This window comes from Piliocolobus tephrosceles, chromosome 6 (genome assembly GCF_002776525.5).
Source record: "Piliocolobus tephrosceles isolate RC106 chromosome 6, ASM277652v3, whole genome shotgun sequence".
NCBI classification, from domain to species: Eukaryota; Metazoa; Chordata; class Mammalia; order Primates; family Cercopithecidae; genus Piliocolobus; species Piliocolobus tephrosceles.
This window is the reverse complement of record NC_045439.1, coordinates 27,205,519-27,227,602: the sequence shown is the minus strand read 5'-3', so window position 1 is coordinate 27,227,602 and position 22,084 is coordinate 27,205,519. Positions and strand designations below refer to the sequence as shown.

General features: G+C 41.2%; 1 protein-coding gene across 8 annotated transcripts in view; it reads left to right on the top strand.

Moving 5' to 3' along the window:
* NRXN3 (neurexin 3) overlaps window positions 1-22,084 on the top strand; it is a 1,617,581-nt gene that overhangs the window by 1,020,616 nt on the left and 574,881 nt on the right. The window contains exon 1 of one of the 8 annotated variants that reach the window (XM_023185055.2): window positions 19,076-20,293. The exons of 4 other annotated variants lie outside the window; for them this stretch is intronic. In XM_023185055.2, coding sequence (XP_023040823.1) covers window positions 20,047-20,293 — 247 coding nt within the window. In that variant the 5' untranslated portion in view covers window positions 19,076-20,046. Of the gene's footprint in view, window positions 1-19,075; window positions 20,294-22,084 lie in introns of those variants that run through there. 3 more of the 8 variants (XM_023185084.2, XM_023185075.2, XM_023185065.1) reach the window with 3 other exon arrangements.

The following is a 22,084-nucleotide window of genomic DNA, read 5'->3' as shown; positions in this document are numbered from 1 at the left end:
TGGGATGAAGACTGAGTCCAAGATTGATATTCTGGGGTCATCTACATGGACCATGAACTATCTTCAGTGCATTACATGGGAAGGTTAGATATTGGTAAGAAAGTTAGGAAATCAATCTCATTTATCCTGTTCTGTCTCCTCCACTTTTGCCTTCACCGTCCATCGTGTGCAGAACTCGAATGCCATTCACTCAGTTGTACCAGGGCATAATTGCTGACAAAGCAGAGCTGATGAATTTGAACTAGGGAATGATCCTGGTCATATGCTTTCCTGAAATCTTCTCAAGTCTTGCAAATTTATTTTCTATTTCATACTTGTCTAATATTTATGATATGTAAAAATATGTATCTACCTTATTATTACCTTAGCGAGATGGGAGTCGTGTTTTCTCATACACAAATACATATATCTTATGTATTTAAAACATATCCATATCTATAAATTGTATTTGATAAGACTCTAGCTAAAACTGAGTAGTGTTTTAAGAATTTTTAAAAAGGCAGACACATCTCGGGGTGCTAGCAGGTAGAAAGTATGATCTATCCTTAATAAAACAGTGAAAATGAAATGATTACTCTTACAAAAAAAAAAAAAAGAAAAACTCTCTCCCATTTAAGGCCCAGAGAACTGGGCTAAACCAGAAAACAGAGAGGCTTGTGTTGGGGAGTACTTTTGACAGATCCCTCACCCCCACCCGCATAGCCACCCACAACATAGGTGTATACTGTCTCTGTATGATTTCGTATCTGGTGCTCTTCTGCACTTCTCAGTTTGGGGGCTGAATTCCTCAGCATCCTTGCCACATTACAGAAATAGAAAGCCCAATATCATAGTCACACCACCACCCCACTTGCCACCCACAACGTAACAGAAGAGCAGGCAGCCCTCAGTTTCCGAAAGGGTTGTATTCTCAAAGTTACTTTATAAATTCTCAGAGCTTGGATTCTATTTTTCAGAGAAATGGTATATTTTCTTTCCAGAACTCAAACACCTACTAACCTACAATGTTCCTAATGTCCTAGTCAAGAGATACTATAGTCAAGTACCTGGTCACATAGGAAATGCTTTCTAAAAGGGTATGTATTTGGAACTTTAGGTTAGGACACCAATAGCATATCTTTCACCATTACAGATTTGATAACAAGATCTGGGCCACCCAAGCACCCACTTGCTGTCTGCAAAGATCCTAGTCTAGTTAGTTCTTTATCCAGGGTCATGACAAACATTGAGAGGAGATTCAAAGATAAGAAAGGGGCTTCAGCTGGAAAAGGACATGGTGAGGTGCTAGACTTCAATGTGCTGGGAAGGGGTGAGGAGGAGGGTGAGATTTATGTGAGTGGAATAATGGGAGCAGTGGGAATTGGGGGACACAGGGAGAAGAAATGAAAGCTGAAGGAGTGGACTTTGAGGGTTAACAAAGAATAGAAGCAAAACGTAATTCATTTCAATTCAACACACTTTGTTGAGCACCCAATCTGGTATGTGCCAGAAAAGTGAGCAAAGTTGAATGAGATGTGTTCTCCACAGGCAAGATCTCCTGTAAGGGAAGGAGAAAGGGACATATGCAGATTTGCATTCATGGAACATATCTGTTCAGTTCCAGACTAGAGATGCAGAAAGGGCACAGAGAAGGAGAGATTTTCCTAATTTTCCTACTTGAAGATGAGGGGACATCTCATGGAAGAGGAGGCAGTTAAGCTAGACCTGAGGATGCTAACTGCCTCACATCAGTAGGGAATGGAAACGTAAGTCCAGTCTGGGAAAATGGTGGGTGAGATGAAAGCCCAGAGATAAGAAAAGTGCCGTGTGTGTGTGTGTGTGTGTGTGTGTGTGTGTGTGTGTGTGTATTTTCGTGTGTGTGATAGGGTGGGGGCGAGGAGATGACAACATGCCCATAGATTACAGGGGGATGTGAAATAACAATTTACCTTCCTAAATAAAGTTTCTTCTTTAGCACTGTGCACATATTATCTTGACCTCTAATGAGACTGCAATCCCGCTGGTAAGTTGTGGCTCTTGTGGGACAGAAGGAGTGAGGATGGGAGAGGGTACTGAGGAGGGGCTCTGGGACTTGAAGAATTTGGCAGTTTGGGGCTAGTTGGCAAGGAGATTTTTTCCACTTCTTGCTTCTCCTCTAGCTCAAATACTACCTGGCCTGTCGTATGACTCTCAGATGCTAATGTGGTGGGAATAAAGAAGGAAGCATGTTCTTGGAGCTCAGATTATACTTCAGGGTATCCAAGGCATCAGAGAAAGGAAACACAGGGGAAGGAAATTTTTAGAGGAAATGTGGGGGCTTGGAATGCTCCATATTTATACAATGTTTACACACTCAACATTGTTTAAAACCAGTATGAAAGACAGGGTTAGTCTGAATTTCATGAAACAATCTCTTGGGCCCCTCTGCCCACAACTTCTTTCAAAAGGAAAAATGAAGTGCCCAATCCTCACATTTCTTCCCATGCAAGTGAACCCCTGAAGAATGGATGCTGAGGTTGGGACTGCTCTCTGATCCCCAAATTCTGAGATACTAGAAAAAAAAGGGAGGAAGAGGAAGAGAAGCATGGGGAGGAAGAAGAAGGAGAAGAGGAAGAGAAAGAGGGAGAAGGAGAAGAAGGAGGAGGAGGAAGGAGAAGAATAACAAGGAGAAGAAGAATCATTTTTCCAAATACTTGTCAAAAGCATAATGCTTCTATTAAAATATTGAAATGTGTATTTATGTTTCAGGAATTTGGGGAGAAGACAAATGTGTATAAGGAGGCAGCCGCTCTTCTAAGAGCTGCACATATACAGGGCCTTCAAAGCAAAGAGAGAGTTCTGCATTTCAGGGAAGGCAAATGGCTATAGATATTCACAGAAACCTGGAGAAAGTGGATGGCTCCTGGGTGGATAGCAACACTGATAGGTACAAAGCGAAGGAGGAGGTGGGCGGCTTTCAGCCTCTACTTTATCATCTTTTAGGGTCTGTGTATCTGACTACTGCTAGGATTGAATCTGCTGGATGTCTACAGCTGGAGGTGAAGGGATTTCACACTTGAAGTGTGGGTGTGTGCATGTATGCTGTCTGTGGCCTGTTTGTTTGACCTCAGTCTTAATGATGAACTACTAGGAAAATAGAATTTGAGGCACTCACTACCTCTTGACCATTCCTCAAGTGAAAGAACACAAAGACTTTATATTAAGATTTATAGCAACTTCAAAGTTATAATTTTGGGTCTTGAACAACATCTTTAATGGAATGCTTTTGTTAACCACATGTATAGAAATCTCCGTGTTGTCAGCCACAGAATACCACATCTATATAACAGACTAGGCAAATATTGGCATACTTCTTTTAAAAGATTACCAATCTTACTATTTAAATGAATATGCTGAATTTTAAGTATTATGTTCATATCTTTACACTTTGAAAAATTGGAAGACATCCCTTTGCCCTAGTTGAGCTCAGGTGAAATGATAAAATCCAGGGAAAACATGTTTTGGTACTTTGGTAAAAGTGTTTGTGTTTATCTCATTCATTAGTAACCAGAGACAAACAGGAACATGTTAATCATCAAATCGGGAGGTGGGAGATCTGGATCTTATTTTTACTTGTTTCTATCAATCTTTGAGCACTATGCCTTTCTAGGATTTGAATTTCTCCTCTGTAAAATGAGGGAGGTAATAAATGGTTCTTAACAAAAGATAATAAATGGTAATAAATGAAGTGATAAATGGTTCTTAAACTTTTCTGGGTCATGAAGTTCTTTAAAAATATAAAGAAATCTTTGAACTTTTTTTCAGCAAAAACATGCATACCCAGACTAAACTGAATATAGTTTTGGAAAGGAGTTTTTATCCTATCCTACCATAGATATTATGTACTACACAACTCCGGGGGGCACAATTCACAGACTGTGATGTAAATGACACCTCCTTGGAGGTGGGCAAAGAGGTGACTCTCTTTATAGCAGTACCTTGAACTCCAAGCTAAGAACTCTTGTGCCAGATGAGCTTTAAGATTCTTTCTGGATATGAATTTCTTCAATTCCAGAAATGTCATTATTATTACCAACAACCCTATACTAATCTGGTTAGCCCATCTTTACAAAATTCTACAGAACGTGTGGCTTGAACAATAGAAATGTATTTATTTTTTATTTTTTATTTTTATTTTTTTGAGACAAGGTCTTGCTCTGTTGCCCAGGCTAGAATACAGTGGTGGCTCACTTGGATCACTGCAACTTCTGCCTCCCAGGTTCAAGTGCTTCTCCAACCTGAGCCTCCCAGGTAGCTGGGGTTACAGGAGTCCACCACCATGCCTGGTTAATTTTTGTATTTTTAGTAGAGACAGGGTTTCGCCATATTGGCCAGGCTGGTCTCAAACTCCTGACCTCAAGTGATCTGCCTGCCTTGGCCTCCCAAAGTGCTGGGATTATAAGCATGAGCCATCGTGCCTGGCCAACTACAGAAATTCATTTTCTCACAGTTTTAGAGGCTGGAAGTCCAACTTTAAGGTGTCACCAAGTTAGGCTTCTTCTGAGATCTCCTCTCTCCTTGGCTTGTAGATGGCTGCCTTCTCTGTGTGTTTACATGATGTGAGTGTGTGTATGTGTGTGTGTATGTCCCCAAACTGCGAGTGTTTCCTTACCTTCTTATAAGGACACCAGTATATTAGATTACTGCCTCACCCTTATGACCTCATTTAACCTTAATTACCTCTTTCAAGGCTGTATCTCCAAATTCAGTACAGGAATTTTAAGAGAACACAATTCAGTCTGTAACAAATCCCAAACTGATAAACACATTGCAGAGAGTAACTAGAAAAATCAAAACATCATTCAGATCCCTTCCACAGGCAAATAAGTCTATCAAAACTTAGAATGAAATATGCTACTTTTCTAAATGGGAATTTATGATAAAGAACCAGAATGTAATCTGCTACTGTTCTTACTAAAGGGGAAAGTGTTACAGAGGTTTATTTAGTATTACATATATACACGCACACACACACGTATATATTTAATATATATAGGTGTATGTGTATATATACATATACTTAAAAGTCTAACTTGATGTTGTATAAAATAAGTTAACTTTAAGTTAATTGGCCAAATGTTGTATATACTAGGACAAAGAATGAGTTAAGAAGGAAAAAATTTTAATAACCTATAAGTGTTCTTAGTTTTTGTTTTTCTTTGGGTCCTGCAAGTAATCATCGTGTAACGTAAATCAAACAACCAAAAATGTCTTTCACATCTGGTAAGTGAGGGTAGGGGGAATTAGGGATTGCTGTTGTTTTTGTATTTTCCCGATTTTTCTTTATAATGGAGGATTAGAGGCTGAGAAGACAAGACCAAGAGTTTCTTATCATTTTTATTTATTTATTTATTATTGCTCCCCCAGTGCCACATATAGTAACCACCACCTTCTGAGTAATTCCTGAGGTAACAACCATTCTACACCTCACCCCCAGTTCCCCTAGTGCCAATGGTAGCTAAAGAAGAGAAATGTTCAAGAAGAAGATTTACATATTGCCGGATGTTCTTATTCTTAAAAGCCTCACCACGATTCAATGACTGTGTAGTCTATTCAGCAATGAGTCAAGCCTGTGAGTTAGCAGTGTTATAGACCCACCGAGAATGTATAGCACCACCCAATAGCACACTGTCCCTTCGTCTTTTTTGCTTTGCATGTACTGACCTTTCTCTCTATTCATCTTCTGTACACCGACAAAGTATACATTTTAGGAAATTACATCTATCAGGCACAATGACTCCCTCTGTGATGTTTTACTCCCACACAACACTCAACACTCCCTTAGATGAAATGGCTTTCTCTCCACCTGAATTGGGCTAAGATATATGCCTGCTAAGGACTTCTGCCCTCCCATCTCTCTTCTACCACCCCTCCCTTGTGAATTATCTTCTTTATTCCTAGGGAATCTACAGTAAATACTTTGTCATCTATATTCATTTGCTTGAAATTAACAGGTAGGTGGTTGGCCAAGCAAGGCAGGAGAGACGTGGGACAGGAAAAATAAATAGTAGGCACAAGCATACCAGCAGGTGTTATTATTCCAAAGCTGTGTAGCTCTTTAGCCCCTGTTTCTATTACAAAATTTAAAATTTTTAAAAGGCACCTGCGAATCTATAGGAGAGAGTCAGTGGTTAAGCGAGTTGCCTAATATCTGGCAATTAATGTTTGACCCAGGGACTAAAATCCAGTTATTTTTGATTCCTAAAGTATGATTAAAATATGTCTCAACCATGAGATATTAAACTATTGGAAATCATACATAATAGAGTCCCTTCTGTATTACTTCAAAACCTGGTTTAAAAAAACAAAAGTATGATTTTTTTTCATGACTTTTCAAAAGCCTTCTGATTTTCTCTGGCTATAAAGGTATATATATATATATATATATATATATATATATATGTTTTCTCTTGTTTCTCTTAAAGGTAAGCTTTATGCTCATTATTGGGACTGATGTTATTGATCATATCAAAGTTCTCTTTTGGAATAATGTTTCCAGGATTTTCACTTTGAGAGGATCAAAACCCAAAGAGCATCAGATGCATTTTTCTGGCATTTAGTTCCCAGGTTTGGCAGTACATTTTCAAAGTATAATTGATTTTGTCAAGGTCTTGGGTTTGGGAGTGAAGACTGGAGTATCAGGAAATGTACATCTCTAGCCATCAACTAGTAACAAGAATGGCATAAATGTTCTGGGGACTCACTCTGACATCCAAAGGGAAGGGAGCAACTTCTGAGATTAAGAGACCTTTGGTTTTGTGACGGGAACACAAAAAGCAAACCTATTTGTCCATATCTCCTAAGACTCCAACAAATTATATGAACAACTGTGTAAGTTATCTGAATATGGAATGAATTATGGATCATCAACTAATTTAATGTAACCCTAGGTTGCAGTTCCCATTTTTAGATAGGTAACACAAAATATTTTTAATCTCTAAATTGTAAATTGCTCAAGTACTATGTAATAAATATTAATATCTAATATAAATGTTTTGGTCATCACTTAATTATCATATATATAATTGAAAGTTGTCTATAAGTATTGCACAGGAGGACACAAAAGATATGTAAACTAATTATTATTCAGCAGTCAACACTGACTATCATTTGTATGTCATTTGTTTTATTTTATTTCAAAGTAGGTATGTTGACATGTGTGTTGGGTGACCTGTTATAAGCATATAGAAAAACAAAAGGAGAGAATGAGAGAATAATTTGATCACAGTTCTCTTTCTAAAAGCATTGCTTTAATATTCTCTTATATACAGGTGGTGATAATTAAGGACATAGAATTATTTTCTAAACACACATAAATTTATAGTTAAGAGAAAGATAGCATCTCATTTTAATGATAAAATTAGAGATCATTTAATTTTTTTTTTTTTTTTTTTTTTTTGAGACAGAGTCTCTATTTCCCAGGCTGGAGTGCAGTGGTGCAATCTTGGCTCACTGCAACCTCCGTCTCCCAGGCTCAAGCATTCTCATGCCTCAGCTTCCCTAGTTGCTGGGATTACAGGCATGCACCATGACACCCCGCTAAGTTTTGTATGTTTAGTAGAGATGGGGTTTCACCATGTTGGCCAGGCTGGTCTCGAACTCCTAGCCTCAAGTGATCCCCCTGACTTGGCCTCCCAAAGTGCTGGGTGAGCTACCACACCCAGCTAAGATCATTTAATTTTTGATCACAACTATTGGGAGTATTTTTAAATTGTAATTGACTTAGACTGGTATGACATTGTGGACTGAAGATATGGTATGTTATTGCTGATTCTTCAGTATATGGACTTTCTGCATTATGTTCCATATATTCTTAAAAGAATAGGGCTCTCGAATAGTTTTATTTCAGATATGTCCATTATTTCTGGACTGTTAGTTATGCTATTTAAATTAGGTATAGCCTTGCTACCTTTTTCCAGCTTATGAGTTTTAAGAAGGATATGGTAAATTTATTCAACAAATGGTAAACACTTTTTCTAAGCATTGTTCTAGGTTCTGAAGAATCAACAGTGATTGAAGAAACAAAAACATCTACTCTCATGGAACATACATTTTAGTGGGTTTTTAAAATCACAGATTTGTCTTTTCTTCAGTCTATCAGTATGTGCTTTATATATTTTGAGATTATGTTATTAGGTGCATGCCGATCAGGACTGTTACAGCTGATCCAGCTAATTGTTTTTCTTCAGAATATAATGATGTTTTTAGATGTAAAGTCTATTTTGTCTGGCAATAACATTTCCATATTTGTTTTCTTCTGGTTAACATGTTTCAAGCATATTAGTTAGAATATTTGTTTGACAGTATGGTAGTCTGCTTCTCTAGGTCACCTCCAGATCCAGGTTGCCTTTTCTTGTTGCTCAGCCATAGCACATTGGGTGATCTATCAGTTCAGCAAATGTTAACCAGAAGAAAACATGTGGTATGTCCACATGGCCAAAGTTGGCTCATCATCTCATCCACATTCCAGAAAAGGGGCAAAGAGAAAGCAGAAAGAAAGCATCAGCCTCTTAAGGTATGACTTAGAACTTACACACATAAATTGCAAAAGGATTTAGCAACAGAATAGTAAAACAATTTAGACTGTAGACACAGTAGATCGGTGGTTTGGGTTCAGATACTGGCTCTGGCACCTCCTGGCTGTGTGACTATAGACAAGTCACAATCTGTGCCTCATTTTCTCCAATTGTAAAATAGAGATACTTATAATAACCTAAATCTTATAAACATTAATCAAGTATTGGTTATTATTATTACCTTTATTTTTCTTCTGCAGTTTCTAGAATTCCTTTGTTTAATCATTTCAACCATATTTATTTTGGCAATGTATTTCGGATTGTTCTGTTACATCACATTATTTGATCCCTTATTCCACCATTGTTGTGGTTATTAACTCTCTCTCATGGTGGACTATCTTCTTACTAAATTTTTATTTATTTTATTTTATTTTATTATTATTATTATTATTATTATTATTATTATTATTATTATTATTTTTGAGACGGAGTCTTGCTCTGTCACCCAGGCTGGAGTGCAGTGTTGCCTTCTGGGCTCACTGCAAGCTCTGCCCCCTGGGTTCACGCAATTCTCCTGCTTCAGCCTCCCAAGTAGCTGGGATTACAGGCACCCGCCACCACGCCCAGCTGATTTTTTGCATTTTTAGTAGAGACAGGGTTTCACCATGTTAGCCGGGATTGTCTCGATCTCCTGACCTTGTGATCCACCCACCTCGGCCTCCCCAAGTGATGGGATTACAGTCGTGAGCCACCGTGCCCAGCCCTATTTTTCTTATTTTCTACCGAAGTTTATGATACTGTAGGAGCTATGCTTGCCTCACTCTAGAAGAAAATCCCAGCTATTCTGACATTCATATAGCATATGATACTAAACAAGTCACTGTCTTCTGTATCTGAGTTTATCCTAGGCATCTCCTAAATAGCTAACATCCTTCTTTTCCTTATCAGCTACTGAGGAGAGATGGCCTTATGTTGGTTAGATGGAACAAAGTAGTTCTGCTGTCTGTCCCAAGGTTCTCAGGCTACACGTCTTTATTTAGGGTGATTCATTTTTATTTATCTTTAGCCCACCATGGTTCCATGCTGAAGAGTTAAGGAACAATAGGGTAAGCAAGCAAGCCAGCATATTCTTCTATTCTTCCCGTACCGATGAGCTTTTCACCAAAGGAAAATGCCCTCTCAGATCACAGAAACAGTAGCTGTGTAGGTGTTGCTAGTGGGGAAAAAAAATGTTTGGTATTTAAAATAGAAACATAAAATTGTTAATAAGTCTACAGACAACTTGTATTGCATGCAGAAATAAAAAATGAAGTCCTAGTACAACAATGCTGCTTAGTCTTGGATTCATTTTACAGAAGTTTAAGATTCCTCACTTCAATGTATGAGGTTTTAACAAACAGAAGCGTGTTAGAATATTTGCAGCATCCAGGCATTGGGTTTGAGCCTCAAAATAAGGCCAGGGATGATATTTAAGTAAATTCAGAAGTAAAAAGCAAAGGGAAAACAATTTTAATGATGTGTCATATAATCTAAAATGTGAAAAATAACTTAGAGGTTATATACTCTGTCTTCTTGCTTCAGGATCCCTAACAGCCATCTCTCACTTGAGCATACCGTGATGGGGACCTCACTGCCTTGCAGTGCATCCTTGATTTTACTGTGGCTCCAAATGTTGGAAAGTGATTCCTTATGAGATAATTGCATATTTTGGAGGTTCCCCTACCACACACACACATACACAGAAGAAATATTCTCACCTGTAGTTATTCAATATGTCTTGATAGTACTGCACAAATATCCATTAAGTGTCTCCTATGGGCCTAAAACTGTGCTCAAATGGAGATAAGGAATATTGTCATTTTCATTTTGCCTGTGAGAAAAAGAGTTTTCGGAGGCTAGATAACTTGTCCAAGGAAACGATTGAGCAGAGATTTTGGACTTAAGCTGTCCAGCCCTGGAATTTAAGCTGTCCGGCTCTAGGACTAGGCCCTCATTCCCTACATGATTTCAGAATTCATGATTTCATGAATCATGTAGGGAACCCAGATATAAATCAACTGATAATAACAGAATGTGACAAGTGCGAACAGAACTGTACTTTAGGAAGCTAGGAAAGAACAACTAATTCTGCCTGTCCAGATTGGAAATAGTAAGTTTTAAAGACGTAGATACCATCAATGTCAAAGTATTGTTATAATGTTGTTTCATCTGTTTTAAGAAAAATGTGTTTCTTCTACCTGTGACATAAACTTACATTTCAGTATCTCCCACCTCACCTCGCCATCAGCTTTGCAATGTGCTAAATTCTTAATACTACTGAGAAATGCCCTTATTACCCATCTTGCAAACATTTCTGGGGCTGCTTAATAACACTTTGTACCTTCTGTTCAGAGAACATTCATCTTATTCTCCTCTCAAATTCTCTGTTAAGTAAATTTAATACTACATAGTATCAAGAGGAAAGTGACCATTTATTTTAGATCTCTGTCTATCTTAGATGATGTACTTTTCATGGAATAGTTAAGTGAGACAGACACTTGAGTCAGGTGATGTTTGAACTAGGATGTTCCCAAAATTAAATGGTAGTCTCATACATTGGATCTCATGAGTACTTTAGTGTCTGAAAAGTAACTACATGGAATAAATTAAACAGAGGAAAATTCCTGGCTATGCCATTATTAAACTTTTCTGAAAATATGGTCTTTATTTGACATTTCTGAGTATGGCAACCCCTTCCTTGGAAATAAAGAATGTGGCTTCTAACACATGAGTTTCCCCCTCCCTCTCCGCTCCCCTCCCTTACCTTCCTCCTTCTTCCTTCCCCTTCCCTTTCTTTCCCTCCCCTTTTCTTTCCTTTCTCTTCCCTCTCGTCCTCTTTCCTCCCCTCCCCTTCCCTCCCCTCCCCTTTCCTTTCCTTCCCCCTTCCTGTCTCCATTTTTCCCCTTCTCTCCCCTCCTCTTTCTTTCCCTTCCCTTCCCTCCTTCCCCTCCCCTCCCCTCCACTTACCCTCCCTTACCTTCCCCTTTCCTGTCTCCTTTTTTCGCCTTTCCTCCCCTCCTCTTTCTTCCCCTTCCCTTTCCCTGCCCTGCCCTGCCCTTCCCTTTCTCCCTGCCCTCCTTTCCTTCTCCTGCCTAGCCTTGCCTTTCTTTATCCCATGGAATATCTATCTTTGGCATTGGAAGAAAAAGTTGACCGATTTTGGAGCTCTTCAGGCTTTAAAGGTTTAAGTGCCAAGTGAACGCTGGGCTTGTTCGCCTACTTTAGGAAACCCCCTATGGATGATTCCACCCCTCATTGATAATCTCCTTACTTTACACTCCCCTTTCTCTGCCAATTTAAAATCATTCAAGATCAAGTTCATCATAATAGTGAACTTCACTTTGCAATGCTGTCTTCCAAGATAACTTCTTTTGAAACCCTCAAAACTATTCCATGAGGTAGAGATGATTCATAGTTATACAGTTGAGGAAGCAGGCTCAGAAAGATGAAGGGAACTTGTTCAAGGTCACATAGCCAGTGGACCCAGGATTTGAACTCTAGTCTTTTAACACTCAGTTCACATGTTACCTTGTCTATGAATCCTTCTTGATAGTCCCTGCTCTCCCTGCTGTAGATCAATTCCGTTCTCTATTCCTCTGTGTGCTTTGTTTATACCTTCGTTCTAGCACTTATCACGTTGTATTTGGGAAGCAGTATATTTAAATGGATTTATGGCTGGTCTAATTTGGTTTAAGTTTTTTTTTTTTTTTTTTTCTTCTTCTGTTAGATCATTTACTTCCTAAGGCCTGAAATGTCTTCTTCATTATTTGGCCTGCTGGACTTCACCCAGTGCTTTGTTCGTAGTATGTATAAATTTAGTGTTCATGGAGTAAATGAATCAATGCACCAAAGTGAAAGACAGGGGCTGCGGTTTCTTTCTATCCTGAGTGGAACCTAATTTGGAGGTACAGTCACAATAACTTAAAAAAATGTTGAACAATAATGAAATACTGCATAAATCCAATGGAAATTCTTCAAATATTTAGAAGGCATGTTTTCTAGGAAGAAGGCTAATTATTAGAATTTATTTTTTATTCTAGAGAAGAAAGAGAAAATAAAGGATCAAAGAAATAGGAAGGAGAAGTCACTAGAGAGCCCTTTCACATCCCAGAGCAGATTAGGATCTTGAAAGTTCTACCCTACCCTGACAAGTAATTACTTATAAAACAATCTGCGGTTTCATAGCCCGCATTACCTGGTTCTGGGACCAATCATGAGCTTTGTTGTTTTGGAGTTGATTTGGAGGACGTTTATAAGAAGCATGTGATGAAGTTGCCTCTTTTTCTGCAGAAGATGGGCAAAGAGAATCCCATGAGTTGGGTAACATGTGAGACAGATTTTGCATTTCGTGTTTTGAAATTATGAGTGGGGGCCAGGTGCGGTGGCTCACACCTGTAATCCCAGCACTTTGGGAGGCCAAGGTGGGCGGATCATGAGATCAGGAGTTTGAGACCAGCCTGGCCAACACAGTGAAACCCCATCTGTACTAAAAATACAAAAAGTTAGCTGGGTGTGGTGGCAGGTGCCTGTAATCCCAGCTACTTAGGAGGATGAGAAAGGAGAATCGCTTGAACCTGGGAGGCAGAGGTTGCAGTAAGGGGAGATCGCACCATTGCACTCCAGCCGAGGTGACAATGCAAGACTGTTGGAAAAAAAAAAAAAAAAAATTATGGGTGGGAGGGAGGGTGTTTACTCCCTGCCCTGGAGATTTATCTAAACTAAAGACTTTTATCTCATCAGGAGATAATAATAATAATAATAATTATTATTATTATTATTATTATTATTATTGATCAGTTTTGTTTGTCAGGTATATTTCTAGACAATTTACATGTATTAACTTTAAACCTGACAACAAACCTATTAGATAGATTAGATAGATGGTATAATTACTCCCATTTCACAGATGAAGAAACTAAACTACAAAGAGGCTAAGATTGAGCTGGGCATGGTGGCTCACACCTGTAATCCCAGCACTTTGAGAGGCCGAGGTGGGTGGATCACGAGGTCAGGAGCTCAAGACCAGCCTGGTCAACATGGTGAAACCCTGTCTCTATTAAAAATACAAAAAAATTAGCCGGGCATTCCTGTAATCCCAGTTGCTCCAGAGGCAGAAGCAGGAGAATTGCTTGAACTGGGACCTGGGAAGCTGAGGTTGCAGTGAGATGAGATCATGCACTGCACTCCAGCCTTGGCGACAGAGCGAGACTCCATCTCAAAACACAACAAAACAAAACAAAAACAAACAAACAAACAAAAAGAGGCTAAGATCTTGGCCACGTTTCACAGTAGCTAATAAGCAGAATCAGGATTTGAACCTAGGCTGTGGAGTACCAGAATCTAATCTAAATCTGCATGCACTCTCAAAGTGTCCTCCAGGCAAGTGAGCCCAGTCTCTCTCTCCCAGACTTCAAGACCCTTTGTAGTGGTCCCTATACCTATTGCAATGATTCTGAATAAAGTCTCCTGTACCAAAAAAAAAAAAAAAAAAAAAAAAAAAGTATTCTCTAAATCTTTAATATTTTATCCTATAAACAAACAAATGAGATTATTCCCTCTTTTATTGTGATAACATATTATGATAACTCATTTTATTTGATTCCCTAAAACCAGATAGAAATTTCCATAGTGCTGAGGATACAAAGTTTAGACCTTTGATAGCTGATCTAAGCTTAGCGGAGATCTGATATCCAATGTAAGCTTAGTGAAGACAAACAGGTTGTAAATGCCCAAATCTCTCTATGAGAAACTCATTAAGCCCTGCCTTTGAGTAAAAGAGGGGAAAAAAAAATGTTGCTATATTAAAATGACTTCATTTGGAGTTCAAAGGAAGCTGAATAAGGTTTTCACAGGAAGATTTCATATTTTCTAATCCTTAAAGAAATGTGTATACAATTCAATGCAGTAAATGTCCCAGCTACACTATTCAAACTCAAGAGATTAAAAACAAATTTTTTCCAGCATCCAAACACCTGATATCCCTATTTCAGCCACAAGGAGGACAAGGGGATAACTATGGGTGTTTATTAGAAGGATAAGTTAAAGAGGCAGAAGCAGTATATACATTCTCTAAACTATAAATTTATACAAGGATGCCATTGTCTTTTTTTAATCAAATACTTGTAGAAGTGATGGCTAAAAAAATAAAGCTGCTCTTTTATACCTCCAAATAGAAAATATAATCAAAATCTGCTTTTATGTAGGATGACTTTTTTAAATAAATAAACAAAGGATGAATTATGTGGCTATAAATAAATCTACTGACATGTAATAAAGTAAAGTTGAACTGTTTTATGGTGTCACTGAAACCCTTAGATATATTTATAGCCATGTTAAGAGTCCCCAGTATTTTTTCAGGACTTTTATTTCATTTCAGATTATGAGAGTTTAGTTGTTTGTTTTTCTCTCCCTAAATTGCCTTCTGGAGCCCTTTGTAGAGATAGAAAGTAAGGATCTCTACTCTTCATATTTGGAATAAAAGGGTCTTCGCCTAAAAGCCTAGGGCTCACACAGAAACAGGCGGCTCTGATGCTTTCTGGTCTGCCTGTTTCTGTGCAGTTCATATGAGATGTGCTTGCGAAGAACAACTTGACAGGTAGCTCCTGCTGGCAGCAAAGTGGCAAGTCAGAGTCTATACAAGTGAGGAGAGGCCTGTGCAGAGATAAAATGTACAGTACTGTAGAAAACAAGCAGATGGACAGAGCAACTTTGCATTAGATTCCTGATGCCTGACACATTTAAATACAATCACAAGGCTTATTTTAGAAGCCAAAGAATCTCCAGACTGTCGCATAGCCGAGGCACAGACCAACACAAGACAAAGGGTCTGATGGGTAAAGATGCTCACACCTTACCCTGGGACATTCTCTAGCAGGGTGACGACGGGGTGGGGGACATTTAAACAGCAAGAGGAGAAGGTTTATAATACCAATTCTAAGCCTGAAGTAATCAAGGGGTTTTTAAAAATTGTATTCCATTTAGAAATTTCAGGATCCAAAGAGTATGGTTAGGATTCCGTGGAGGGGGTTATTCAAGTGGAGCTAAGCGTGGTTGTTCCTGTGAAATTATTTATATTTTTCAACTTGAAATCTGGGTGAGCATAGTGTTTCTAAATCTGTTTCTCTTCTTTTCTGTCTTAAAAGCGGACTCTCATTTTCATCCTGTAGCTGTACACTTGATTCCCAAGTGTTGTCACTCAAGGGACTCACTAGAAAAGACAACTCAAGAGGAAGAGGAGAGCTTTTGATGGTAGGACAAGGGATGACAAATCCTTCAGCTGGAACTCTAGCTACAGGCAGTATTTAGAAAGTATCACTGCAGCTAAACATCTTTAAAAATGTATTTAATGTGTTAGACTAATGTAAGCTCTAAAAGACCTAAAAAGATTAGGATTCAGAAAAGAAGTCCAAATAGGAATGTGTTAACTAGAGGGAGGGGCAGGAGGGATAAGAAATACATGAAAAAATTAACAGTGGGGTAAATTGGAGAGGGACATTCAGTTTATTAGGATAATTCGGGGTTGTCTTTTTGTAGTGGAAGAAGTAAAATAGACCTGTCTTACATTTGTCCTCTGAAGACTCTTCTCAGTATTTAACTGTGTCCCCAAATGGAATCACCCTTACCGAAATTCATGGTGACTTCTTTTGACATTTGGCAAAAACTAAATAAATAAATTATAAGTATGACAAGTGAAATGAATAGTTCCAGCTGTGATACACCAGCAGCATTTCCAGATTTTGTACCACATTAGGGATATATTTTCCCTTTATTGCCCAGCAGAGAATTAATTGGAAGGTCCATCTAAGCTTCCCACACACCCTCAGAATGAAGTCAAAGCAGTCTCCAATGCTCAGTGCCAATTTAAAAAAAATAATAATAATAATAAGGAGAACAGTAAGTGGGTAGGTGGTCGGTTTATCAAGCCTGGAAAAGCTTGTCTCTGGGGATTCACATTGCTAAAGCCAGATAAATGCATCAGCAAAATTAATGGCATAAGGAAAGCGTGAGTATGAGATTGGCAATTGATTCACTGAGTTCATTCATTCAGCAAGTATTTACTGAGCTCCTATTATGTGCTACCTGTTGTTCCACACACACAGAATACAGGGGAGAAAATGAAAAAGACTCAGCCCTCAGAGAGCTTATGACCATTTTAAGGAGATAACTATGAACAAACACACAGATAAAATAACTTCAGACATGGAGAGTGCTGTCAAGGAAATAAAACAAGGTAGTGGGAGGGGATGCCTTTCAGGGGTGGTGGTCAACTTTAGATGAGGACCAGAGAGGGTCTCTGAGGAGGTGACATTTGAAATGCACCCATCACATGAAAATCTTGGGGAAAAGCCTTCCAGACAGAAGGGGCCAACAATGCTATAAAGGCCTTGGGATGAGAAAGAACTTCCCATGATCAAAGCAGAAAGACCTGGGGAACTAAAGAGTAGCAAGGAATGGGGCATGTGGCAGGAGATGGAGCTGAAGCATTAGGGGTAAGCCGAGTCCTCTAGGCCGCTTAAGGCCAAAAGTACAGTGGAAATCCATCTGGGGACTAAATGGAGGAGTGGTTGAATTGAGGGGAAATTATCATGGATATTTAGGATATTAAGATTTTTTTTCTGGCTTTTCTAGCATTAATAGCATAAGACCCTAACCATGTACTTAACCTGTACTTCACCATTTTAGAGCTTCAGCTTATTTTTCTAGTGGACAAAGAATAGTGCCACTGTTTGTCAGGTGCTGTGCCAGATACTGTGTATTTTCTAATTTTAAACCCCCAACAACCTCGAGAGGGAGGCATTTCCCTCATTTTACAGAGGAGGAAACTGAGGTTTCAATGGAAATGTCCACAAACCACCCCTTCCCCTTGCTGTGGTGTCACTGAGCACATGCTCCTGGTTTAAGACACTGTGGGTGGGGGCACACCGAAAGGTATGGAAGACCTTGTCAGAGGGCCATTTCCTGGGAGGCTGTGGATCCTGGATCACTCTTACAACTGAGAGCCAGGGCAGTTAGGGTGACTGTGCATCATTTACTATGAGCAGCTTGGAGCTTTTGGAGGATACCAATTTCAGAACCAGAATACCAATTCACTACCATAAATTCTGAAATGGACTTGATGTATGACCTTGAAGGCAAATTATCTGTAGGTTTGGTATCTTTGTCTGTTAGAGAGACACAATGCTATTTCCTCAATATCTCCTTGGGGTGTCTCAAGGATGAACAGGGCTGTCTTAATCCTTGTTCTTTATCCTCAGGGGGTTTGAAATGAGAGTGGAGTATATAATAGGTGCTACAAGCTCCTTTTTAAAAAGCCTCCTAAATACAACATACATATGTTTTAACCAGTAAGTATTGTTCACTCACCTCCCCTTCCTCCCTGCAAGTGTAATGGGCTTTTTACCCAAGGTGAATGGTAGGAGGGAGTCAAAGCTAGCAAGACCTGTGTGGACAACGACCTGGACTGAGAGGGCGGCCTTGTTGGGTTTGTCCTTCCTGCCCATCAGACATAGTGGAGGGGTGGATGCCGCCTGGTCCACAGTGTTACTGTGTCCTGGCAGAGCCTTGGGTCAGTCCCCTCCTGGAGTCACAGAGGCCACAACAGAGGACAGGTGCTGCCACTCTGGCTTTCCCCTGCGTGTTCAGTTTTGAGGTAAACACCGTGCTGTCTTTGATGCCCAGCGCTCAGGGGACTTCACCCACCTGGGGCAGCCCTTCTGCAGCCGGTTCCGGACAGGCCAGTCACTTCTCTTTGAGCCAGCCGACCAGGCCCTCTCCGTTTCTGAAGTTTTTTGATCAGGACTACAGGCGCGGACGATAACCTCTGGATTTTGAATCCCAGTAGTGTCCTCTCCATCACCGGGGGTGGCAGCCACCTTCCGGAAGGGCTGCCAACCACGGAGCCCTTCACCCTTTGGAGTATCCGGGCCACCACTCCACCTTCACTTTTGGGAGTCCGGACTCAGATTCCCATCATTCGCCCTGCGGGTAGGGCTCTGGGCATCTTAACCCCGGGAGACACACGCGCCTGGAGAGTGGCCGCCCGAGCCACCGCCAGGTGGGGAGGAGCGCGCGTGCGGCACCACCGCGTGCAGCAGCTCCAGCGCTCGCGCTGACTCAAGGGGTTTATTTTTATTTCTATTTGGAGCTACTTCGGCCTTAGCCGCCGCCCTTAGTTTTCCTTCCAAATTGCGAAAAGGTGCTTTCATGGCCCGAGTTTGGTTACACGCGCCTGGGAGAGGAGCAGGGGACGGGTGATAAAGAAGGTGCAGTGTCGGTCTGTCGGTGTCACACACGTGCGCACACACGGCGGGGCGGGAGCGGAGGGAGCGAGAGGAGGGCGGGCGGCAAGTGCTGGAGGCTCGCGCGGGTGTATACGAGCCTGTGCTTGAATAGGGAGGGCCGGGATTCCGGGTCGCTCTGGCCCCTCCTTCCTCCGGAGCCAGCCAGTCCCTCGGCAGAGCGCTGGGGCTGCACTGATTTGCTCTCGGGAGTGAGCTATTTGCATATGACTTGCCCATTTGTGAATTTGACTCCCCAGCTCCTCGCTTCACTTCACCTGTGCCTCCCTGGTCCGCTCACTTCGCAGGCGCCCGCCAGCCTCTCTGCCACCTCTGCCGCCTGCCGGGGACCTCCTCTTGCGCTCTCGCTGATTTCGCCCACCCACCTCCCTCCATCCCGTGCCACGTTGGTTTGGGTGGCTGCTCCTCACCGGGTTCCTCCTCCTCTCCTCTTTCCCTCCAGTCCTTCTTGTTCTCTTCCTCTGGCTGCGGTGGCTGCTGCTGCTGCTGCCTTTCATCCAGTTGGGAAACCCAGGAAGCCGGCGGCTGCTCCGTGGCGCTAGTTCAGCACGTGCAGGGTTAAAAGCCTCGCGCCCTTCCCCGGAGACTCCCGGGAACACCCGAAGAACTCTTCCACCTGCAGCCCCCTTTTGCCTGGCAGTTCTGCATTGCATCTCATGGAAGTGGAAACAGGAAAATAAAAATGTTCAAACTCCTTGGATGTTGGGATAAACTCACCTGAACCCACTTGGGGTTCGGGCTGCCTCCTTCTCTTCCTTCATTACCACCTTTCCTGTGTGGCTCCCAGGAGTGTGCAGTTAAGTCATCAGACTCGCGGTGCCTAGAGATCCGGAGGAAGCCGCGCCGGTCTTCCCCTGACATGCGTGGCATGCCGGGGATCCCTAGGAGGTTTGCTATACCTGGGAGGACTCTGGCATCCTAAATTTCAGCCCCGGGAAAGAGAAGGGGCTTCGCCTTTTTTCTTTTTTTTTTTTTTTTTTTTCTTTAAGAAGTATTTTTTTTTTTTTTTTTCTAACTGATTCATCATTGTCTTGAAAGCGCATATTGCTTCCCTCTTCCCCAAATTCTGGCAACTCTTCCTCCTGCTATGATGGGCCCTTGGGCATCATGAACTTCATTACTCTTCACTGGTTGGAATTCAAACTGCCCATCTGTAGTGGTCCCGTGCGTTGACCATGCACCTGAGAATCCACGCGAGACGGAGCCCTCCTCGCCGGCCGGCCTGGACGCTTGGGATCTGGTCCCTGTTCTGGGGATGTATCGTCAGCTCTGTATGGAGTTCTTCTAATGTAGCTTCCTCCTCCTCCACCTCATCCTCGCCGGGGTCTCACTCTCAGCACGAGCACCATTTCCATGGCAGCAAGCATCACTCAGTGCCTATTTCCATCTATCGCTCCCCTGTTTCCCTTCGAGGAGGGCACGGTAGGTCTCTCTGCTCTTTATCCTTCTAATGGGGCATAGCAATTCCTTAACCCACTCGCCTTGCAGGTAGTGTCAAAGGTGGGAAGAGACTTAAAAAAAAAAAAAAGAAAAAAGAATTTAAAATGATGAAAAGCATCGTATGTCCATGAGGGAAGCAAATTTCTACTTTCTCATAAAGGTTAGTGTTTTCTGCCCCTAGTCCCCGACCCCCACCTCCACTTTTCTCTAAAGGCTTTTCTCCTTCGCTCCCTCATTCATAGATGCACAGACACCACACTCTATTTGCAACCTTCTACTCTCTCCACCCCTACAGAGACAGGCAACTTACCAGGTGAGTCCCAATGCTGTACTTGGAGAAATATTCGTTCACCTTGCTTTCACCCTTCTTTGCTGTGGGCTTGCTTGGGAACTAGTGGGGGTGGAGTGGGAATAGCTGACAATAGGAATCAGGTTTTCAGCCTGAAGTTGCTTGAACTGTTATAAAGTAGCCTGTGTGGTAATGGTCAGGGAAAAGTAGCTGAATATAAGAAGGCGGAAAATATAATTAATAACCCGTGGCCATTTGTGTTGATTTTGGCAGCTTTATGTTTGTCCACATGTCTAGTGGAAAAAGCAACGATCTCCAAAACTACACATCTAATATTGCTATCAGTGAGGAAGCAATATGTAAGATAAGGCTAAGTTCATTTATAATTTACCCAAGTGTAAATGATAGTAACTTCGATTCCCCATATATGCAAATGTTATTTCATTTTTAGGTAGCAGAGATGGGCTTGTTCACACAATACAGGTATGATGTGTTTTACTCCAAACAACCCTCCTTACATAGCTATTGAAGGAAGAGATCTATGGCTCTGAAAATGATATTCAGCTCTTAGCCTGCTGCCTCTAAAAGGGCGATGTCTGCAGCTAAGGTAAGAGCTTGCTGTAGTAAACCGTTCTAAAGAATGGAGCTTCTTTATTTGTTTACTATGCACTCCACTCTGATGGTAAGGAGAGTAGGGCACACAGAAATGGACACTGGCTGCAGGAGCAGCCCTCCAGGGAACATGAGCGTGAACCATACTAGGGGGGTTCTGGCCCTTGTGTTTTGAAGACTGATAACATCCAGACCCTATTTGGAAAGTTGATTCTTCCTGCTGCCTCCTAGCCCTGGGCTTCCGCTCTGTGCTGTCTGTAGTGTAAGTGGAAGCACATTGAGAAAATGCCAGCACGTACTCTGGCTCTTTTTGACTCTGTCTTCAAATTTTATTTGATGGAGTTGTCAAGCAGCTTGCAGCTTGTAAGGTTGGTGGAGGGGGATGGTGAAAATAAGGGATTACTTGATCTTGGTCTGGTGGCTCTTTTCTCTGTGACTCCTGCTGGGTCTGGTGTTGGCTCCCTTAAAAAAGAAAGAAGCAAACAAACCTAGGAGAGAAAAGAGCCACAGCCACCAAAAAAGCAATTTCATTGACATGGAAACTTAGCTCCTAAGGGGGAGAGGGACTGGGGGGAGTGGGTAAGACAGAAAAAAAAGGGAATGGAGATAGGGGAAGCCAGACTATTACTAATAGCCATAATTAAACACAGAAATGCTCAGAGATAATTAGCTAAATTTTGCTAATTATTGTAAATGATCAGCAGGGAGAGGAAGATTATGCATTAGAGGTTATGGATGGCAGGGTCTTGATGTCTTTTGTTCGGGATGTAAACAGTTACAGCAGATACTAGTAAGTGATGGAATTTGCAGAGCAGTACTTCCCTAGGGTCCCTAAGTCAGAGTCAGTCTCTCTCTCTCTCTCTCTCTCTCTC